The following is an 18,061-nucleotide window of genomic DNA, read 5'->3' on the forward strand; positions in this document are numbered from 1 at the left end:
TATTTTCTTGGGGTGAGGTGGAGTTTTGGAAATAATAATATAAGTGAACATGTTTGCACTACAATCATGTTATAAATCAGGCTATTAATGTCAACGCAATGTAAGTCATTAAATCAATGAGAGCCATTGTATCTAAACTTGAAGAAATATTAAAAATCTTAATATGATTCAAGAAATATAAACAATGTATAGGCAACATATAATACAGTACTACATACGGTTTGATTAACTTATATGAAAAAGATTAAATAAATTATTAAAAACAGAAGAAATAATATATGACGTTGACATATATTTTGTTGACGTTTTCACTTAATACGCTTTTTAGGTTAAATTTAAATAAAATGGCTAAAAATCACAGTAACTTTTTAGAATTAGACATAGAAAAGTTGTTCGAAGAACATGGTATAGATGAAATTGTAGAAATCGAAAAGGCACTGGATGCAGAAATCGAAAGGAAACGGAAAGATTTGAGGTCAATGGTAGGGTATGTTTCCATAATTCCCCTTTTATCTTTGTATTGATGAACTTAAAATTAATAACGAATTTTAGAGATCGATACAAGGATGTATTAGCCGCTTCTGATGCAATTAAATCTATGAAAACTATATCGCAGGACATAGTTAGGAATGTAGAACAAATCACAATCACAACTAGTGAACAGCTTATTCAAAATCCTTCAAGCTTCGACAATAAACATAATTTCGCAGTGGACAGGTAGATACTTAACTTCTTACTATTCAACAGTGATTTATTTAAGATATTTTCAGCTTAAAAATTGAGGAACGTACTGTGATTAGTCGTATTAACTTGGCAATCTTTATCAATGAACAAATTTGGATTTCTTTAGATGGAGAAAATAATTTAGATGCAGTACAATACTATCTATTAGCCCAACATATTCATACAGGTTGATATATAATATTTTTAAATTGGATTATATGAAAACTAGAATTATAATTGTTTCAGGTATTAGTCTTTCAAAGAAGCAGTATATTGACAGAGTACCACTTTTGCAACAAATAAAGTCAAATTTGCTTGTGTTGAGGTCTAAAATTTTTGATAAAATTACTAAAAAATTAGAATCTGTAGAAACTTCAGCTAAAGTAAGTAGAATATTTCTTTCTTTTTAATATGCTGTATCAAAAATTATTAATTGTGATTTTTCTAGGACACTAGTGAAAACTTGAATGCTCTATTATTATTAGAGAACCAAAGTAGTGATGACTTAGTAAACATATTTATTGAACATCGTAAGACTGCTTTGACTACAGTTATTAATACCCCATATTCAAGTGTTAGAGCACAAATTTGTTCAATGGTTAAGTGTCTTATGACCACCATTCGACTTCTACATGAATGTTTTATAAGTAAGTATTCATAATATTATGAATTTAAATTTGAAGAATGTTTTCTTATTTCTTAGGTGTTAAAAATGGGTTCAAAGGTTTAATTTGGCAACAGCTGCAAGAAATTGTAGGTAATACAGCTCCCTCGACATTATCAAAATTGGAGTTACCTATCACACCTCTAAATAGTTATATACCAGAGATAATAAAACAATTTAAGTAGGTTCACTTATTCAAAATTTTAAGCAAAAATATTAATCAAAAATATGTTTTAGACCAAAATGTAAGTTTTCAGACCACACTGAAATGTCTTTGAAAGACACGGAAACTGTTCTAAATAATTGGATGGAGTCTACTCAAAAAATGATTAAAGATGGCTTAGAAAAGTCTCTGGATTTGGTTCCAAATATTAGAGGACTACATTTGACAAGAGAAGAATCCTTAAAAATTGGTAGAACTCTCATTCATGTAAAACAATTTCATTCTGACAAATTTTTTTATGCATTTTTAGAACCACCAGATAATTGGAATGAAATATGCAAAGACTCACATCTACCAGATAATTTTGATATATGGTACTACTTTTTCCAAAAACTTATAACACAAAGATGCAAAAATTTGATTACTAAAAAAATATCTTCAAATATTTCTGAAATTCAGAAAGATCTTCGCCAGATATTAGACACAGCTGCAAAGTCAGAAAAATCTGAGACTGATCTACGTTGGTACACCTGGTCAGAAGATATGGATGATATTAGCAAAATTGAAAACGCTCATTTAGGTGAATTCTCTGTATTTCGAATTAAAAAATTTCAATAACAATTTTTTTTCATAATTTTAGGCCTTTCAATGAAAACCAAGGGCCATTCTCAAAATATAGTTGGTCTATGTAAAAGATTTGATAAGAAATATTTAGAATTATTGGAAGACGCTTCTCAATATCTCTATGGAAAAGAATATAGTACCAATTTCACAATGATAGTAAAAGATTTTAAGTTTAAAAGGAAATACATGGATAAGACTGATATTGAAAAACATTTGCAAATTGAATGTACCAAAACTTGTGTCCAGTGAGTAGCTGAATCAACATTTATATTAAGTCACTTCATCTTCTTACCTCACCAAATGGCACTACAGCTCAGTGTGTGCCTTGGTCTCTTGAAAAATTCGCCTCCATATTGGTTTGATCTCTACCACTCTTCCCATTCATTCTTTAGATGTGGCCAAACCATCTCAACCTCTGGGCTGTAATGGATTAATTCATGGATTTTTCTATTATTACAGATTTTCCAATCCACTTCATTCATTCTAACTCCTCCATGCATATTTCTGATAATTTTTCTCTCAAATATCCTTAATATTTCTTGATCTTTTTGAGTAATCAACAAACATTCACTGCCATAAATTACAATTGGTATTATTAGAGTCCAGTAGATTTTTAACTTAACATTCTTCCTGTTATTAGTTCGTTTTTCAAGAGCTTCAGGTTCGCAAAATATGCTTTATTAACACTTTATATTCTTTATTTTATGGCAGTGCTTGGTTATTTATATTTTCTCTGAGATATTTAAATTAATTAAAAAAAATTGTTGTTTAATAAAATAGTTAGAAACAGGAGAAAATTGAAAACGACTCGTTAGATAGCGCCTTACCATTGATATCAAGTGGCTTGTTATGTTGATCTGCAGTGATTTAACTAGCCCTACTTCGTTCTTATTCCGTTTTTTTATGCTAAGTTCAACGGGAAGCTATGACATTTTGATGTCTACTCGGTGAAAATGCTACTGAAACTGTTTTACTTTTAAAAATAGTTTAGAAAAATGTCACTATGGAAAAAACTCAAATATACAAGTGGTTTGCATCGACCATCGAGTGACAATTTAACATTTGTATACCCCACGCACATTTTTTGCCTGATCTAGCCCTGTGATTTTTGGAAGTTTTACTATATATTATTAATTCTTCCACTTTTCTACAATCTTCTTATGCCGACATCTTTATAAATACAATTTTAGATTCATTAATAACCTAACCCTGCTCTGTACATTTTCTTTCTACATCTTTGAAAAGTCTTTCTGTGTTTCTAGCTATTATTGCAATATCTGCATATGCACAAATCTATTGCTTGATTGCTTTGTGTGGTAGTATTATAAAGAGTGTACTTGAAAGACAACAGATGTTATATCAAAAGAATCACTTAATTTGCCACCTATTTTGACTATGTTTGCATTCTTTCAGTTTGCTACGATGTCATGTATCAAAAGCTTCTTTAAAATTTATACCTAGTATATTTAGATGAATATCATGGTCATAGAATCTTTCCATGATTTGCCATACTGTAAATAATTGATTAGTTGTGTCTATAAATCCACACTGATATCCTCCAATTATGGTCAAAATAAAATTAAGAAGTTACAGTGTGCTAAACAAGCGATTACTCAAAGTTTGAGATTTTTAGGTCTAAGAGAAGAGTCTTCGTGCACAGGTCAAAAAAAAGGATGTTAGATCCACCCAGACTGTAAAACACGGCGGATGCTCGGGAATGAATTGGGGATATTTTCTAGAAAGAGAGTGGAGAACAGGTGAACATTGGAGGGATTTTGAAAAAATAAAAAATATTAAAGGAAATTGTAGTATGTTCTGGTCAGCGCCTGATTGGCAGAACATTTATCTTGGTCCCAATATGTTCAAAGAGTATTTGAAAGAATTGGAAAGGAAAAATGTATTGAAAGTAATGATTTGGTTGTCACAGTCACCCGATCTCAACCCGATTGAGGTGTAGGACAAATTGGACAGGGTAGTGAAAAAGCAGTGTTCTACTTCCACTTCACATCTTTGGAATATCCTGAAAAACGAATAGACGACGCTCAATTGTCGAAATTGTTACAGAAAATACCAAAATTGTGCACTGAAATAAAAAAGCAAAAGGGGGTTCCATTAATGAATCAAAAATTTGAATATGTAGTTTCAAACTATAGATTGTATTTGTTGTGTATCACCAAACTATAGTGAAGGCGTGTAGGTGTAGGTCCAATTCAGGATTATTTTTTGAGTAGGAAGAGCAGTGACAAACACAACAGTAATTATTATTCATTTTCAAAATGAATTAAACTGAGAAATAATTTACTTCACAATTTCAATTTTACACTACTTCAAGTTACCCAAAATACAAGAATGCATATTAACTTAGGTTCACAAACACCCTTCAGAGGGAGTATCACTTATGACGGGATACCTATAGGATATGCATCTGGAGGAGCGTACCCTTTAGGATTATATGCTGTACCATGGGCACATGTCTCTAGATAAATAAAACAAAACTCGTCCAAGCTTTGTAAAGTGTGTCTATTACAGAAAAAGAAAAATGTAAAAAATTTTTGTTAGCTATTGACTTGTCAGAATGTTTCATAAAATACATACCCTTCCAAAAATACCACGAGATGAAGATTGAACAAGTAACAAAAAAAATATAACTATTATCCACATGTTTTAATTTTACGTGCAGTTTAGTGATAAGTTTTGTTTGAAATAAAAGTTGTAATAATTAAAAATAATTAAATATATAAATTATTAAATATATAATAATAATTAAAAAGCTTCTAAATTAATCATGTCATATTATTAGTGGTGGATTGAGCTAAAGAGATTATTCCAGGAATATTTCATTATACTTTGTATTGGAAAAATTTCTAAGATGTCAAAAAATATTTAGTACCCACAATTACACTGAAAGTCCTTTAATTATCCTGTAAGTCACTTGATCTTATTTAGATAGAAGATTAGCAGTGTAATTTTGAGTTTTGGTGTGAGAGACCAAAAAAGGATAATAATGTTAATAGAGACATATACTTTTTAGAAATTATAATATATTGTTTCATTTTAGGTTATCAAATTATTGTATCAACGTTCTAATTGAAGAAACATCAGATCTTGTAACTAAATCTATAATACTGGCGAGGTTTGTACAAGCGATAACACAGTCCTGTCTTAACTTCTACAAGTGTTGTACGTTTAGTAACAGTGAAGATTGGTTGAAAATCTGTGATAATTTTAATAATACAAGTCATAAATTATGGTCAAATTGGATAAATGATGTATTGAAAGCAACAGAGGAACATTGCCTCGCTTTAAATGACATTTCTCCGAAAAAAATGCTCAAAATACTTAGTGTAAGTTGTACTTGAAATAAATATAAGGAAATTATATTCAATTTTTTTAGAGATGGGATGAAATCGAGATACAAGAACACACTGAAGAGAAAGTTTTCAAATCTCACATACATGTGCCACTAAAACCGAGTTTGATTTTAAATGATATTTTAGAAAAATTGATTGATACTATGGGCCTCAAAATACCTCACACCATACCAAAATCGATCCATATGCAATACATACAAAATAATATGATGGTTATTTTAACTCACTACATGAAGTTGACGGAAAAAGAACTGAATCAAAAACAAGCTTTACAGTTTTTATTCGACGTGAAATTTTTAACCACTTTGTGCATTCCAAGAGAAAATGTTCAACTTGTCAGTTATTCCCAAGATATTTGTGATAAATTTAGAAGTAGGATAGATCCTTTCGATTTAGATGTGTTTTATTCTTATTTGTTGAACAATGTCAAAAAGGCGGTAGCACAATCACAGGTAAATATTCACTGTAGTCACGGGGGCCATTTAGCACGATTTAGGCACGTTCCGGATCCGGCTCATAATTTGTAGCTAATTTGTTACTTTCCCTTGCAACTGCACTATTAAGTTACAACAGCCATTTGCTTTATCTCGAGACTAGAATTAGTTGTTAAAATGAGCTACTCGGAATATTTTTTCGCTATACAATTGATATAAAATAGCTTCATAAAGAAATTCTAAAAACCACCCCTTTCACTTTTACAAATTTATTTTCATTTTCACTGAGCCATTTCTTCGTCTTCCGGTTTTGTTTTTTATGATTCTTTCTTTCTATAATTTGTTAAGTTCCTCTTTAACCTCCGCAAGTTCCAACCACTTTTCAGATATTTTATAACTTTAAACATTTTCTTCACTTGGATTCAAAAAGCAGTCGTTATCAGTAGGTGTAGAATTTGAAACAGAAGGAGAGTCAAGTAGTCTGTTGACTAAGGTACTGTTGTCGGAGCTTGAAGAAGTATTGTACACGAGACGACCTTTCTCATCCAGAACTATTCTACCTTTAGGACACAAATAGAATGACGTCTCATCCATATTCTTTCCGGGTGTTTGTCATTTCCTAGTAGATCAAGTATTCGGAAAATTTCTCACTTCGATAATTGCGATAATATATTGTGAAACAAATTATTAGTTATTTTACGTTAAATGCTTGAGGATTTTTGAAGAATTTATATAATTGATATGGGGTGTTCAATACACCCAAAATATAACAAATTCTTCAATTAGAAAAGACATTTTTAATACTGAGAATGAAATTTTTTTGTAACAATTGTTATTTTGGAAATATTGTTCTCTATTCTGAATTTTCATTACTTCTTTTGATGAATGCTTGTTTTATCATTCTCAAATGAGACGTGTTTTAATGTTTTTATTTTGGGTAGAAAATGTTAACGAGCAACGAAAGTCCAGTTGCAGCTTCCAAAATTCTGCAGACACATTCAAATGACATCCAAACTTAGATGAGCAAATGGAAAATCAAGACAATCGAAACAAAATCTGCCCAAGTGACCTTCACTCTAAAAAAAGACCACTGCCCTCCTGTTTGTATGAACAATGTACAAATACCACAAGCTACTAACACGAAATACTTTGGCATGCGCCTAGATGCAAGGCTTGCATGGAAAGACAAGAAACCGCAAACAAATAGACCTGAAAATAGAATACCGACTAATCAAAATTAATACTCTTAAACAAGCCCCTACTCTATGAAACTATCATCAAGCCTATCTGGATGTACAAGGTTGTGCAAATGAATCAAATATAGCCATAATACAGAGGAGTCAATCGAAAATACTTCGCTTAATAACTGATTCAAATATGGTATGTGTTGGACCTAACCTTACATAAAGAATTAAGTCAGTTTTGTTAAAGATGTCATAAAAGAACGAAGCACGAAAATTCCAACCATGACAACACGTTACTCCATCCACTTATAGAACTAGAAGATGGTAGAAGACTAAAAAGAAATTAGCCAGCAGACCTACACAACCAATAAAGTCCATTTGTCGCTGAAGAAGACCTTATTACGCCATAGTGGAGCTTATATACTCTGAAGCCATCCCATTAGCTCAAAGATTGAATTGAAATTTCAGCAATAAAAAATGGACATGATCCTTTATAGAGATCAAAAATTTTATCATCACCGATTTATTGGTCTCAACTTCCATTGTTGATTGGTCAATAGTGAAGAACAAGAGAAAAATGGTTCTACTTTTAATCAAAGTTGAAACAAATACTGATGAATGTACTACATATTTGGTATCTGGTAGTTCCAAATTAATTTCTCTGAATTATACACCATAGTTCATAATTAATTGTGGGGAGCCAAGGGACCCACTTGACGTTACCAAAGATGTTCTTTGAGAAGCCGATCAGGCGCTTTGGCTTTAACCCTTTGAAATTATACAAAAAAGGTTCCATATATTCCAACTTATATCTAATTTTTTATGGTAAATGTCAGTTTCTGCTTACTTACAAGTTTCAATTATCTGTCAAAATTCAACTAATGTATGTTTTCAATTGTAGGCGATATTAGGATGTCTCTTGCCATCTACTAATCAATTATCCAGTTTAGGCAAATCAGAGAAATCCAAAGAAGATCAAAATCCAAATTTATTAGCTTTGAGTGTTCCATCTATGTCAACATGGTTTCCACTTTTACCTGTATCAGCTCCTTTACAGAGGTTACCTGGATCAACAACTAAGAATAAAGTAAGTTTAAATTAAAGACTCCCGAAATACACATGCTCATGTAACGCTTGTTTAGAACCTAGAAGCGAAGCTTCCAAATCTCAACTTTGGTTGAATTTTTAATATACAAAGTGTGTCTAAAAAGTTCGTGAAAGGTATAAACAATAAATATTGATCTTCAAAGTATTCAAAACACATTTGACAACGTTCATAAAGCTTATGAAAACTGTTAGAAAATGCTTCTTTCAGAATCGACCGCAGAACGTCGCTGAAACCAGTCGTAAATACATTTTATATGTTTTTCCCAATTTGTAACAGAACTTGATGTTCACTCGTTTCTCCATTGCAAGGTGACACTATTTCTCACCCTGACTACATTCGACTGCCCATAGCGGGTTTTTCCATGACAACCACGACGTTTCATGCTAGGTGGCGCTCGTTGGCACGTCTCTGGAGCATCATATAGAAACGCGTACGCGCAGCACATGTTGTTAAGGTATCAGGCCTTTCACAGAACCTTTAACACACCTCGTACTATTATTCTCAAGTTTTTCGTTTTTATTTTTCTGATGTTTGGAATAATACAACGACTAATAAATTTAAGAACGTTGGTGCTTAATCATTAAGGGGGGTGGTAAATATCTCAATTCATCTGATTTGAGTAAAATCAAATGAGTTCAAATTATCTGATATTTCATGCAAAATAACTACTGATATACGATTCAATTGATCCAGCAGTTTCTGTTTTACAAAATTCAAGTATCTGTTTCATTTTCAGAATAAAGGAGGGCTTTACTCGGTATAAGGTAATAAAAATACCAAATAGGGTATAACTAAAATTTAGTTTATTTAAAATAACGAATTTTTTTGTGTAATTTTTTTAACATAATTAACACATACCGAAATAAAGTAAAACATCTAAAGGGTATTTGGTTGTACATAGATCTTTGACTGAAGCCGTCGTAAGACAGATTTCAGCGCCTCACGTGTCTTAGTATCACAGGTTCTATGCCTACGGCCCTATTAGATCCTACACCTTTGGACCTAACGAGAGATTAAAGCCAAGAGAACAGCATATAGGCTGAATATCCTCAATTAATTCCAGACTGGAGAAACTGGCCATGCGAAAATCTGGCCACATGCTGCGGGTAAAAGTCCAATCATTTTTTTTTTTTTGATGAGCAGTAACCAAATGGAGCTTGTAACTTTTGATAATAACAGCTTGGAGGCATATATCACTGACAAAGAACAATGGATAGTATACTCCAAGTCTATAATATAAAATAATAGAGCCACGTGCTACAAGAATAGCTCTAGGATAAATAGCAGGCTTCTATGGAGGTTACTCCAAACTAAGCGTGGGGAAATGTTTTGGTATGCAATTTTGGAATGTGAACAGGTGATACTTAATTACGCAGTACTCCCAATCTACTTAGACAGTAGAGGTCACCATAATGACTGAATCAGTGTGCTGCTCTAGGCTTGTGTGTGCCAAAATATCTTACAAGAGCTGGTAAGTAATGGCTGCAAAGTCCATCTTGCTTGGATGCTCGATTACCCTGACAACGACGTGGCTGGTCATTTTTAGTGTAGAATCACATCTCTCAGTAAATAGTAAGATGGATTGAAATAACTGGTATGAAACAAGCTAAGGTACACATAAATAGGCCTTCTGCAATTCTTACCAATAACTGCTGCATACAAACAAGCGCGAAATTCGACTGGTGACTGTTCACCGAAAACGACATCTACTGGTATCAAGAACAATCCGAAAAGCTGTTGATGCATGGTGCAAGAAGAAACTGTATACCATGTAATCTGTAAATGCCCAGTGACATTAAAAGGTTTAAGCTTTCAAATGACAATGACTTTCGGTAGTTTTACGTGGGTTCTATTAGAAAGTCTATGTGCATAACGTCCCTAACCATTCATTAACCCAACTATGAACATATCACAAGTTTTCACTAATCTAGACTGACAATATTATTTTTATCGTTGAGTATAGTTACTAGTATGTCAAATGTTACCAAAATAAAATGATTTGGTTTGTGTCATCGAGTGCATTTGTCAAGTTTCAATTCCACCTTTAAATAATATTTTTTTGCTCTAATTCACTGCAAATCATCCGTTCATTTTTTTGGCGAAGTATTTTTAAACATAGTACTTCTATTTTCAGGAACCCATTCAGAAATCCAAAGCTCCAAAGAAACCCCAAGATCCTACAAGTATAATGAAGCAGAGCGCAGCGTCTCTGTTTGGTGGATTGACAAGTGATTGGTTTTCATAACATTTAAACATTAAATATTTGTTAATATTTAATCGTATTGTACATAAAAACAAATGTTATATCGACTTAGTTTTGTGTAAAACTTTTTACAGCGTATTTATTCTAAGGATATAGGTATTATTTTCAAATAAACGCCACAATTATAAATAAATCTTTTATTTCATTTTTATCACAGGCTAGTCATATAAATATTAAAATAGTAATTTACAAAGTGATAATCACAAGAAAAGCTACTTCTAGTTTGATATGGCAACACCGATAAATCAACTCATTCTATTTTACCGTTAATGAAGTTTTCCCACCATGGATAGAGTTCAAACTATTACTATGGATAGAAAATATGGACAACCTAAAGATGGATCAAACCCAGATTTATAATTGGTAACAAAATAACGAGGCGGAAAAGGCTCGCTAAATTCTTGGAGCTACAATGAATACCAAAGTTTAGTGTCGCATTTTGAAAAACTCAAAAAAGAGCCAATTAAAACAAACCTTGCGGACTGCTAAGTAGGATTAAAATTAGATTTGTTTCAAAGTCCTTCGCACGTGAATCCTTCTAATTATCATCTATTTGCTGCAATGAAGAAGTGGCTTTGGTGATAGCATATCACTGACAATGAGGACGATTTAAAACATCGGTTGAAATCACAGGTAAACGAATTTTTCACCTGTTCCATTTAATTCCAACTTCTTTTTACCAGAAAGTAATTGGAATGTGTAAATGAGGATTTGTTTGCTTTCACTGATTAATTTTTTAGATGAGGTACCATAAATTGAGATGATATTCTAAAAATTATATACACAAGATAAAAATGATTACAAGGAAATATTTCTAGACAATAACAAAATTTCTAATAACAAAACAATTAGATAATTACAACAAGCGAGATAATTTATGACATAAGTGAGACTGGAGAAGAAGAGAAAGTTAAGGTAATATGCTGAACAGGGACAAAAAGAAAAGAAGAGGTAGGGACTGGATTGGAGCCATAGTAAGCAAGGGTTAAGTTTATAAGAAATATTACCCCTACACCTATAACATAAGTTGAGCAAAAAAGAGAGTTTTGAGTATAAATAAGTATAGGAAACTTGTATTTATATTTGAGTTATCGGAGTTGACATTTTAGATGCAATACTATCAATATTCAAAGTCAATATGAGTTTAAAATACAGTGCATTTAATACTCTAATGAAAATGAGCTATTTAATGCACTGTAACTCTTAAGATAGTTGAGAAATACTAATATATTGAACATTGGTATTATTGTTTTAATTAGGTTAGGTGCAATTTTATTTATTATTGCACTTTTTGTATAGCTGGGCAACCTAAATGTGGACGTATAATTTTGAGGTATAATTGCATCTAAACTTAACATCACTAATCTGAAAATAACCGTGACACAATCCACTATATCCAATCATTGCGATTCTTGATGAGTATCGAAATAATTACAATAATATAATTTAGAATTATGTGTATTTGACAGTGGTAAGAAATAAATTTATTGATAATTATTGTCGCTAAAAGTCTCTGCGAGTGACGTCACTATATAGTATTCACCCGATTAACGCCGTTTTGACTATCAGTACACCAGTAGTTTAATTTTCTTGAGGTTTACAGACTAATTTACAGATTTACATTTAAATTAAATTTTCTTTTTGTGGGTATTTTTATTTTAAATTAAAAATTTTTACAATAGAAAGCCGATGCTCCAAAACGGATAGATGCATAGGTGCATTGAAAGAAGACAAAACACTTGGTGAATATAAAAATTTTATCAAAGAAAATCTGAACATGAATTATGATGAATCAGTGAACGCCATGTGGCAACACTTCAGCTACGTCATGAAACAAGCGGCCGAGAACACACTGGGTAATGAAACAACAAAGCATAGCAGCGGAAAACTTTAGAAACGGAAAAAAAGTACAGGAATATTCGAAGAGAATGAACAAGGACACATAAAAGAAAAAAAGCATGAAAGGAGAATCCTGGAATCACGAAAGTTCTACAAGAAATTAATACCGTACGAAAATATTTTAAACCAAATGTCAATATTTGTAAGAACAAGAACAAATACATTCTTACTAACAAGAAGGAAATTGTAAATAGGTGAATGGAGCACTTCTTAGAGCTTCTACGCTCTGGTAACCAAGAATTAGAAGCACTAAATGATTACAGAGTCGAACCGCCCAATCTGGAGGAAGGACGCCATCAAGAAGCTGAAAAACCACAAAGCCCCCGGAAAAGATATGATCACAGCAGAACTCATTAAGGCCGGTGGACAAATAACCATCCTACAAATCATGCAAAAAGTATGACGTGAAAAACAATTGCCGGACGAGTGGATTGTCGGCGTTATATGCCCCTCACACCAAAGAGATAATCACCAATTGCCCTGATGGTGTGCAGAAACTTCGCAGGGATGAATTGGGGTTGTAACCCAAAGATCCTACTGTGGATGTACATGGCAATTATGAGACCAATCATCACATGAAGCAGTGGTTTGGGGTACTGAAACAACCTACAGGGGCTGAGACAGGCAAAGACTCTTTTGGGAAACTATAACCAAAGTAGATCTGCTGCAAACTACGAATACTAACAGGAGCCCTGTCGCCTCTACAAACAACTGAAGACGCTAGACCTAGCAGATAATACGGCATGCAGATTTTGTTGCACAAAGGTCGATACCTCTATCCACAATCTCTCGAAGTGTGGAACACTAAGGAATTCCAGAACACTACACCTGCGAGCGCTTGAAATACAAGAAGATTTCTGGCAGCTAGAACCATCGCACATTCTAGACTTTCTAAACGGAGTGGGTTTAATGGATCAGCCCTAAACACTGAGTTCTCCAGTCTCGCAGCAAGAAAGGGGGACACAATAGATCCTTTGTGTCGCAGTGTATACGATACCCCAAAATCCATACATACATACATGCCCCTCACACCATGTGTCCTACTAAACACTTATAAAAAACATAATACACTAAAGAACACTTACTATATACTGACGTCAGTGCATCGCCATATTGGTAATGAGCGTTTTAGCGCGAAATTTAAATTGAAAATGACTTTAAATGTAATGATAATATAAAAAAATTATCATAATTTTTCATATCAAATTAGAGATATGTATAACATTTAAATAACTTTTCCCAAATTGTGTCAAATACTCTTTTGTGAATTCCTCATATCGCCAAAAATATATTTTAAGGTGAATACCAGATTGTATAATGGATTAAGTTATTTTTATATTTAAAATTGGGAATTTTATTGAACATATTCAAAAAAAAAACAAAAACAAGTCGAGGAAAAATTAATCGATCTAATAAAAAAAATTACGGGATATTTAAGATTATAAACGGAAAGTATAGATGCAAGGTCAAATATTAATGAGATAAAATGATAAGAATAATGTAAAAATTCAGTTATAAAAAACTATAAGCCAACCAAAGAAAGTTCACATTTAGATGGCGCTGTTTATATCTTATTTCACTAACAAATTTATTGTATTACACAGTAATTGATAATTGACTTCCTTGAATGAATTAACGTGATGCATTTCCATAAATATTCCAAATAAAACAATTCATTCAAAGATTTTATCAAAATATTTTCCGACATCTCACAACCCAAATATTACAATAATTTCAAAAATGGGTCAAATCAAAATTCTATCTGATTGAAATTGTGTGGTTTTATGTTTTTTACATAAATGGATAGAGAAATTGTACTTCTTTACATTATACTACTCATTCAATAATTTTAGTGCCTTAATCACAACTTCCGGAGTAATTGATTACATTTCAGCTGGTAAAATCCTGACGGGTGTTTCAAGAAGTAATAAAAGATAAAAAATTTGAAACACTACTATAAATCTGCATTATGGGACAAAATAATATCCCCAAAAAAAAACGAAATGGACAAGAACGTAACGATGAGAAGAAAAACTACAACGGTGTTAAGTGACTTGACCATTTAGATATTTCCAAAATGGAAAAACAAATTAATGAGACAGAAAAAATTATTAACTGATAAAAAATGATGTGTGATTATACTGAACGATGGAGTCGTCTAAAATCACTTGACCAGTTATAACGAGACTTACTGGGTCGAATGACATGTCTTAGACAAGAACTCAGTAGGTGTAATTAGGCCTTAAGAGGCTATTCTAGTATGGAAATTTGTAAAAATCGATTTTTTTGTATATTTTCAAAGCTTAGACCCCCAAGAATATGTCCTTAAACGAATTTTTAAAAATTGGCATTTTTTCCGGAGATACAGTAGATTTTGAAACGTGGCCGAGTGGAACGAGTTATCCTACTGGAATTATTTTTTTGAAATGGTTGACAAGATATCTCAAGTTCAACCCGACCGATTCCTTTGAAATTTGGTGGAAATCTTATTTACACCTTTCTATCGGGTCTGCCTTGGATTTAAAAAAAAAATCAATTTGGAGTATTTTTTAAAAATTCGAAAGGAGCAAAAAAATTGATATCTCAAATCGACGCCATTGTGTGAATTTTTTTGGCTAAGGTCAATGCGATAGCGATATCTTTACAAACTAAGAATTTTTTAATCCAGATCACTACAAGGGCTGGAATCATTTCAACCAGGGTGCACCGTTTTTTTGTAGCTCCCATTTTACCATTCTGTAATTTATTTAACGTCTGATTATTTTATATTCTTAAAAAGTCGATAAAAACCATTTAAAAAAGTGGATAGTAAAAATGTTTTTCATTTTGTTTTAAGTTAGTTCAAAAATGCCTAAAATTTAGGCTTGTAGTCCATAATACCCCCTTAAGAATATCAACTTTCTTTCAAGCAGGGCACAGAATAAACGCGAACATGATGCTGGTTCGCTAGTGAACATAACCTTAAAAATGCATGTATATAAAGAAATTTGAACAGTTATCAACTATTTTGAATTATTTAGAATTTATTATTGCCAATACAAGTGTAGATTCAGCACTAGCAACACCGTTTATGTCAATACAGAAATAACCCTTATTCCAAGCCGCCTAAATGACCTCCAAGTCCATATCGAATCAAATAACTCCGCTGCCAAAGAAACCCTTCTCATCCCCTGGTTCAACAATATAGGATCCCTCTGCTCAAAACCCAAGAGGAAACTCCCTTATCCGCCCCTTCGGCTGCTAGCAACAGCGTACGATGACCTCCCTGAAATACACCTCAACTTCCTCGATAATTCTCCCATATCCATCAGATAAAACCCTACCTCCCACACCCACCCTACATACTCTTCATTAATCATCATGTTTATGAAGGTTTTCTGCGGTTTCCCTGCAACCTGGTGAACCGGTTCCCCAGACAAATGGCCGACGATGAGGAATAACGCAGCTGTACCCAACCGCTCCCTTTTAAATTCAAAATAAACAAAAAAATTTTTCACGTTATCCCGGTTTCTCAACAAGTTGAACTATCTTTGACATTTTTGAACATCTAGAGCGCGTCATGCTCGCGTTCATTGTGTGTACCGCTCTAAATAGGTAAATAGGACTCTTTTCGATATATGCAAAATTGTGCTTCATTGGGACCATCTGACAGCAATCAACCAACTTATATTTTAATTATATGTTTGTGCTTGTTACCTTTAAACAGAGCATTTAATTAAGATTCGAATTTTGCAACAAGAATTATTGGTTTTCCTTAAGAAAACTTCGTTGCATATAATATAGTTTCAGTTTTGTCATACAACGGAAAACAATAGAGGGTGAGCAAGACTGGAGGGACAATTGAATACCAAGCAAAATAGTAAAATATTTGATCTGAAGAAGTCACTGGTCTATTCAAATAAATGAGTACACTTAAACTGCCTGCTTGTGCTAGTTTCAGATCTATTTTATTCAGTACACTGAACTGATGAAGTAGTTCTGAGCTAGTGCAGTAAGTTCATCCATAACCTAAATTACACCGAACAAAACACTATTTTGTTCGGCGTAAATCAGTGATTATCGGAGCACTTTTGATCTAGTGCCGTTATAATTTATCATCAACTGGTTAAATAATATCTTGTATCTAAAGCCTGGTTCACATTTTTCTAGTCCGGCTGTACTGGAATATAGCATTCTAGTGATCAATACAATCTAGTTGACTGAAATGGCTATTTCCATTCGAGTACCACTGGAATGGTGTGAATGTCTAATTCAGTGCTTCTCCCATTACTATATACATCAATATGAATCAAAATGATATATATACATCAGTTACTTCTTCTAACAGTAATAAAACAATTTCTAAGCTTCCTTTTTGAAAGCATTGTCAATATAGTGTTACTGATCTGGAATAATGTGGACAATAAGTCCAGCACTGGAATAATGTGAACCGGGTTTAACATGTCAGAACATCAAAATTACATTGATATTTTTGATATAATACTAAACACACTGTTTAATACCATTTAATTACATTGTTTGGTCTTTCGAGCCGGATTGACAGAAGACTCGAAGGACCAGTCTTAATAGACAGTGTGTTAAATCAGAATTTATATCTCATAAAATTATTCAATGGTATTTTTAACAAGTGAACATTTTTTTTAATTTGAAAATTAAAATATAAATTAATAATTATTGTGATATAAAGTTTTTTATATAAAAATACATTACTGTAAAATTTGAACAGTACATATTTAAATTTTTTTAAGTTTCCAATAAAATTATAGGACCTAAGAAAATATTAATTATTCAATAAAATTTAAAAACAAGTTTCATTCTCGTCTCGCACATTCTCACATATAAAATAAATAAAATATTTTCACTTAAATACCCAAAACTCCATTAAAAATGGCAAAATAATATCCAAAGGCAGATTCATTCAAAACTGTTGATGATATTCATACTAAACACACTGTTTATTACATAATTACATCGTCTAGTCCTTCGAGCCCGATATAAACCAGTGATACTTGGAAGATAAAAACTAAACAATGTGTTTAGTATAAAGATTGTTTTAATAAAAAATATAATACATAAACGGTATAAATGAGCATTGAACCAGCCCCTACCTCTAACGCAAATAAAACCATATAATGACCAAATAAACTTTATAAATACAATTTTCGGATATGTAGTGTCGATCTCTATAAAACATTATCTTGTTTCGCGTCATTTGTTATCGTTGGAATCCTAAAAAATCTGTCAGACGATCATCCCAATGGTGTAGCCAATTGTACAAGGACCCATGGGAATCTTGAGTTTTGGAATTCGTCGTGATAGGCATGTATTCTTCACCTCTGATACAGAAGTAACTTTTAATGGGTCCTCGACACATCGGGCAACGATCCAGTTTGTCAAAACAACTGGCACAGATACAAGTATGCCTGAAACATATTAAAATTTGAGTAGTTGATCAAAAACCAATCAAAATATATTTTTAGGAACAAAATTATTTTTTAGTAACGATCAGGTTAGGTGTTTTTAATAAAAAATAACTGAATTGGATGGAATAGTTGGTAACCACCTCTCCTATATTACTAATAACAAAAACACAACCATTTTTGCTTAAAATGTTATAATACCTGGTTA

General features: G+C 32.4%; 2 protein-coding genes across 3 annotated transcripts in view; one reads left to right on the forward strand and one right to left on the reverse strand.

Annotated features, from left to right (window-relative positions):
• The first annotated feature begins 292 nt into the window (after nt 1-292).
• Nucleotides 293-10,667, forward strand: LOC130451522 (conserved oligomeric Golgi complex subunit 1). Of its 2 annotated transcripts, XM_056790595.1 has the most exons (14): nt 335-487; nt 553-717; nt 771-910; nt 970-1,106; nt 1,172-1,370; nt 1,427-1,568; nt 1,625-1,800; nt 1,861-2,130; nt 2,191-2,419; nt 5,233-5,518; nt 5,569-5,997; nt 8,065-8,250; nt 9,008-9,035; nt 10,406-10,581. In XM_056790595.1, the coding sequence occupies exons 1-13, from the start codon at nt 345-347 to the stop codon at nt 9,032-9,034; spliced, it is 2,529 nt and encodes an 842-aa protein (XP_056646573.1). In that variant the 5' UTR covers nt 335-344; the 3' UTR covers nt 9,035; nt 10,406-10,581. The 2 variants fall into 2 exon arrangements, with proteins under 2 accessions (XP_056646572.1, XP_056646573.1); XM_056790594.1 differs by lacking the exon at nt 9,008-9,035 and having other exon boundaries at nt 293-487; nt 10,406-10,667.
• The window catches only part of LOC130451523 (cell growth regulator with RING finger domain protein 1-like), a 36,358-nt gene continuing 28,959 nt past the window's right edge, over nt 10,663-18,061 (reverse strand). The window contains exon 7 of the mRNA XM_056790596.1: nt 10,663-17,856. Within this exon, the coding sequence (XP_056646574.1) occupies nt 17,649-17,856 (208 nt within the window). The 3' untranslated portion in view covers nt 10,663-17,648. The remainder of the gene's footprint in view (nt 17,857-18,061) is intronic.

This window comes from Diorhabda sublineata, chromosome X (assembly GCF_026230105.1).
Source record: "Diorhabda sublineata isolate icDioSubl1.1 chromosome X, icDioSubl1.1, whole genome shotgun sequence".
In the NCBI taxonomy this organism is placed as follows: domain Eukaryota; kingdom Metazoa; phylum Arthropoda; class Insecta; order Coleoptera; family Chrysomelidae; genus Diorhabda; species Diorhabda sublineata.

What these genes read in the sequence shown, in the direction of transcription:
- LOC130451522 (XM_056790594.1), top strand. Translation starts at nt 345, where the DNA reads ATGGCTAAAAATCACAGTAACTTTTTAGAATTAGACATAGAAAAGTTG. An exon ending in AGCCCAACATATTCATACAG is followed by an intron (nt 911 to 969) that starts GTTGATATATAA and finishes TAATTGTTTCAG; the next exon opens with GTATTAGTCTTTCAAAGAAG. An exon ending in AAATGCTCAAAATACTTAGT is followed by an intron (nt 5,519 to 5,568) that starts GTAAGTTGTACT and finishes CAATTTTTTTAG; the next exon opens with AGATGGGATGAAATCGAGAT.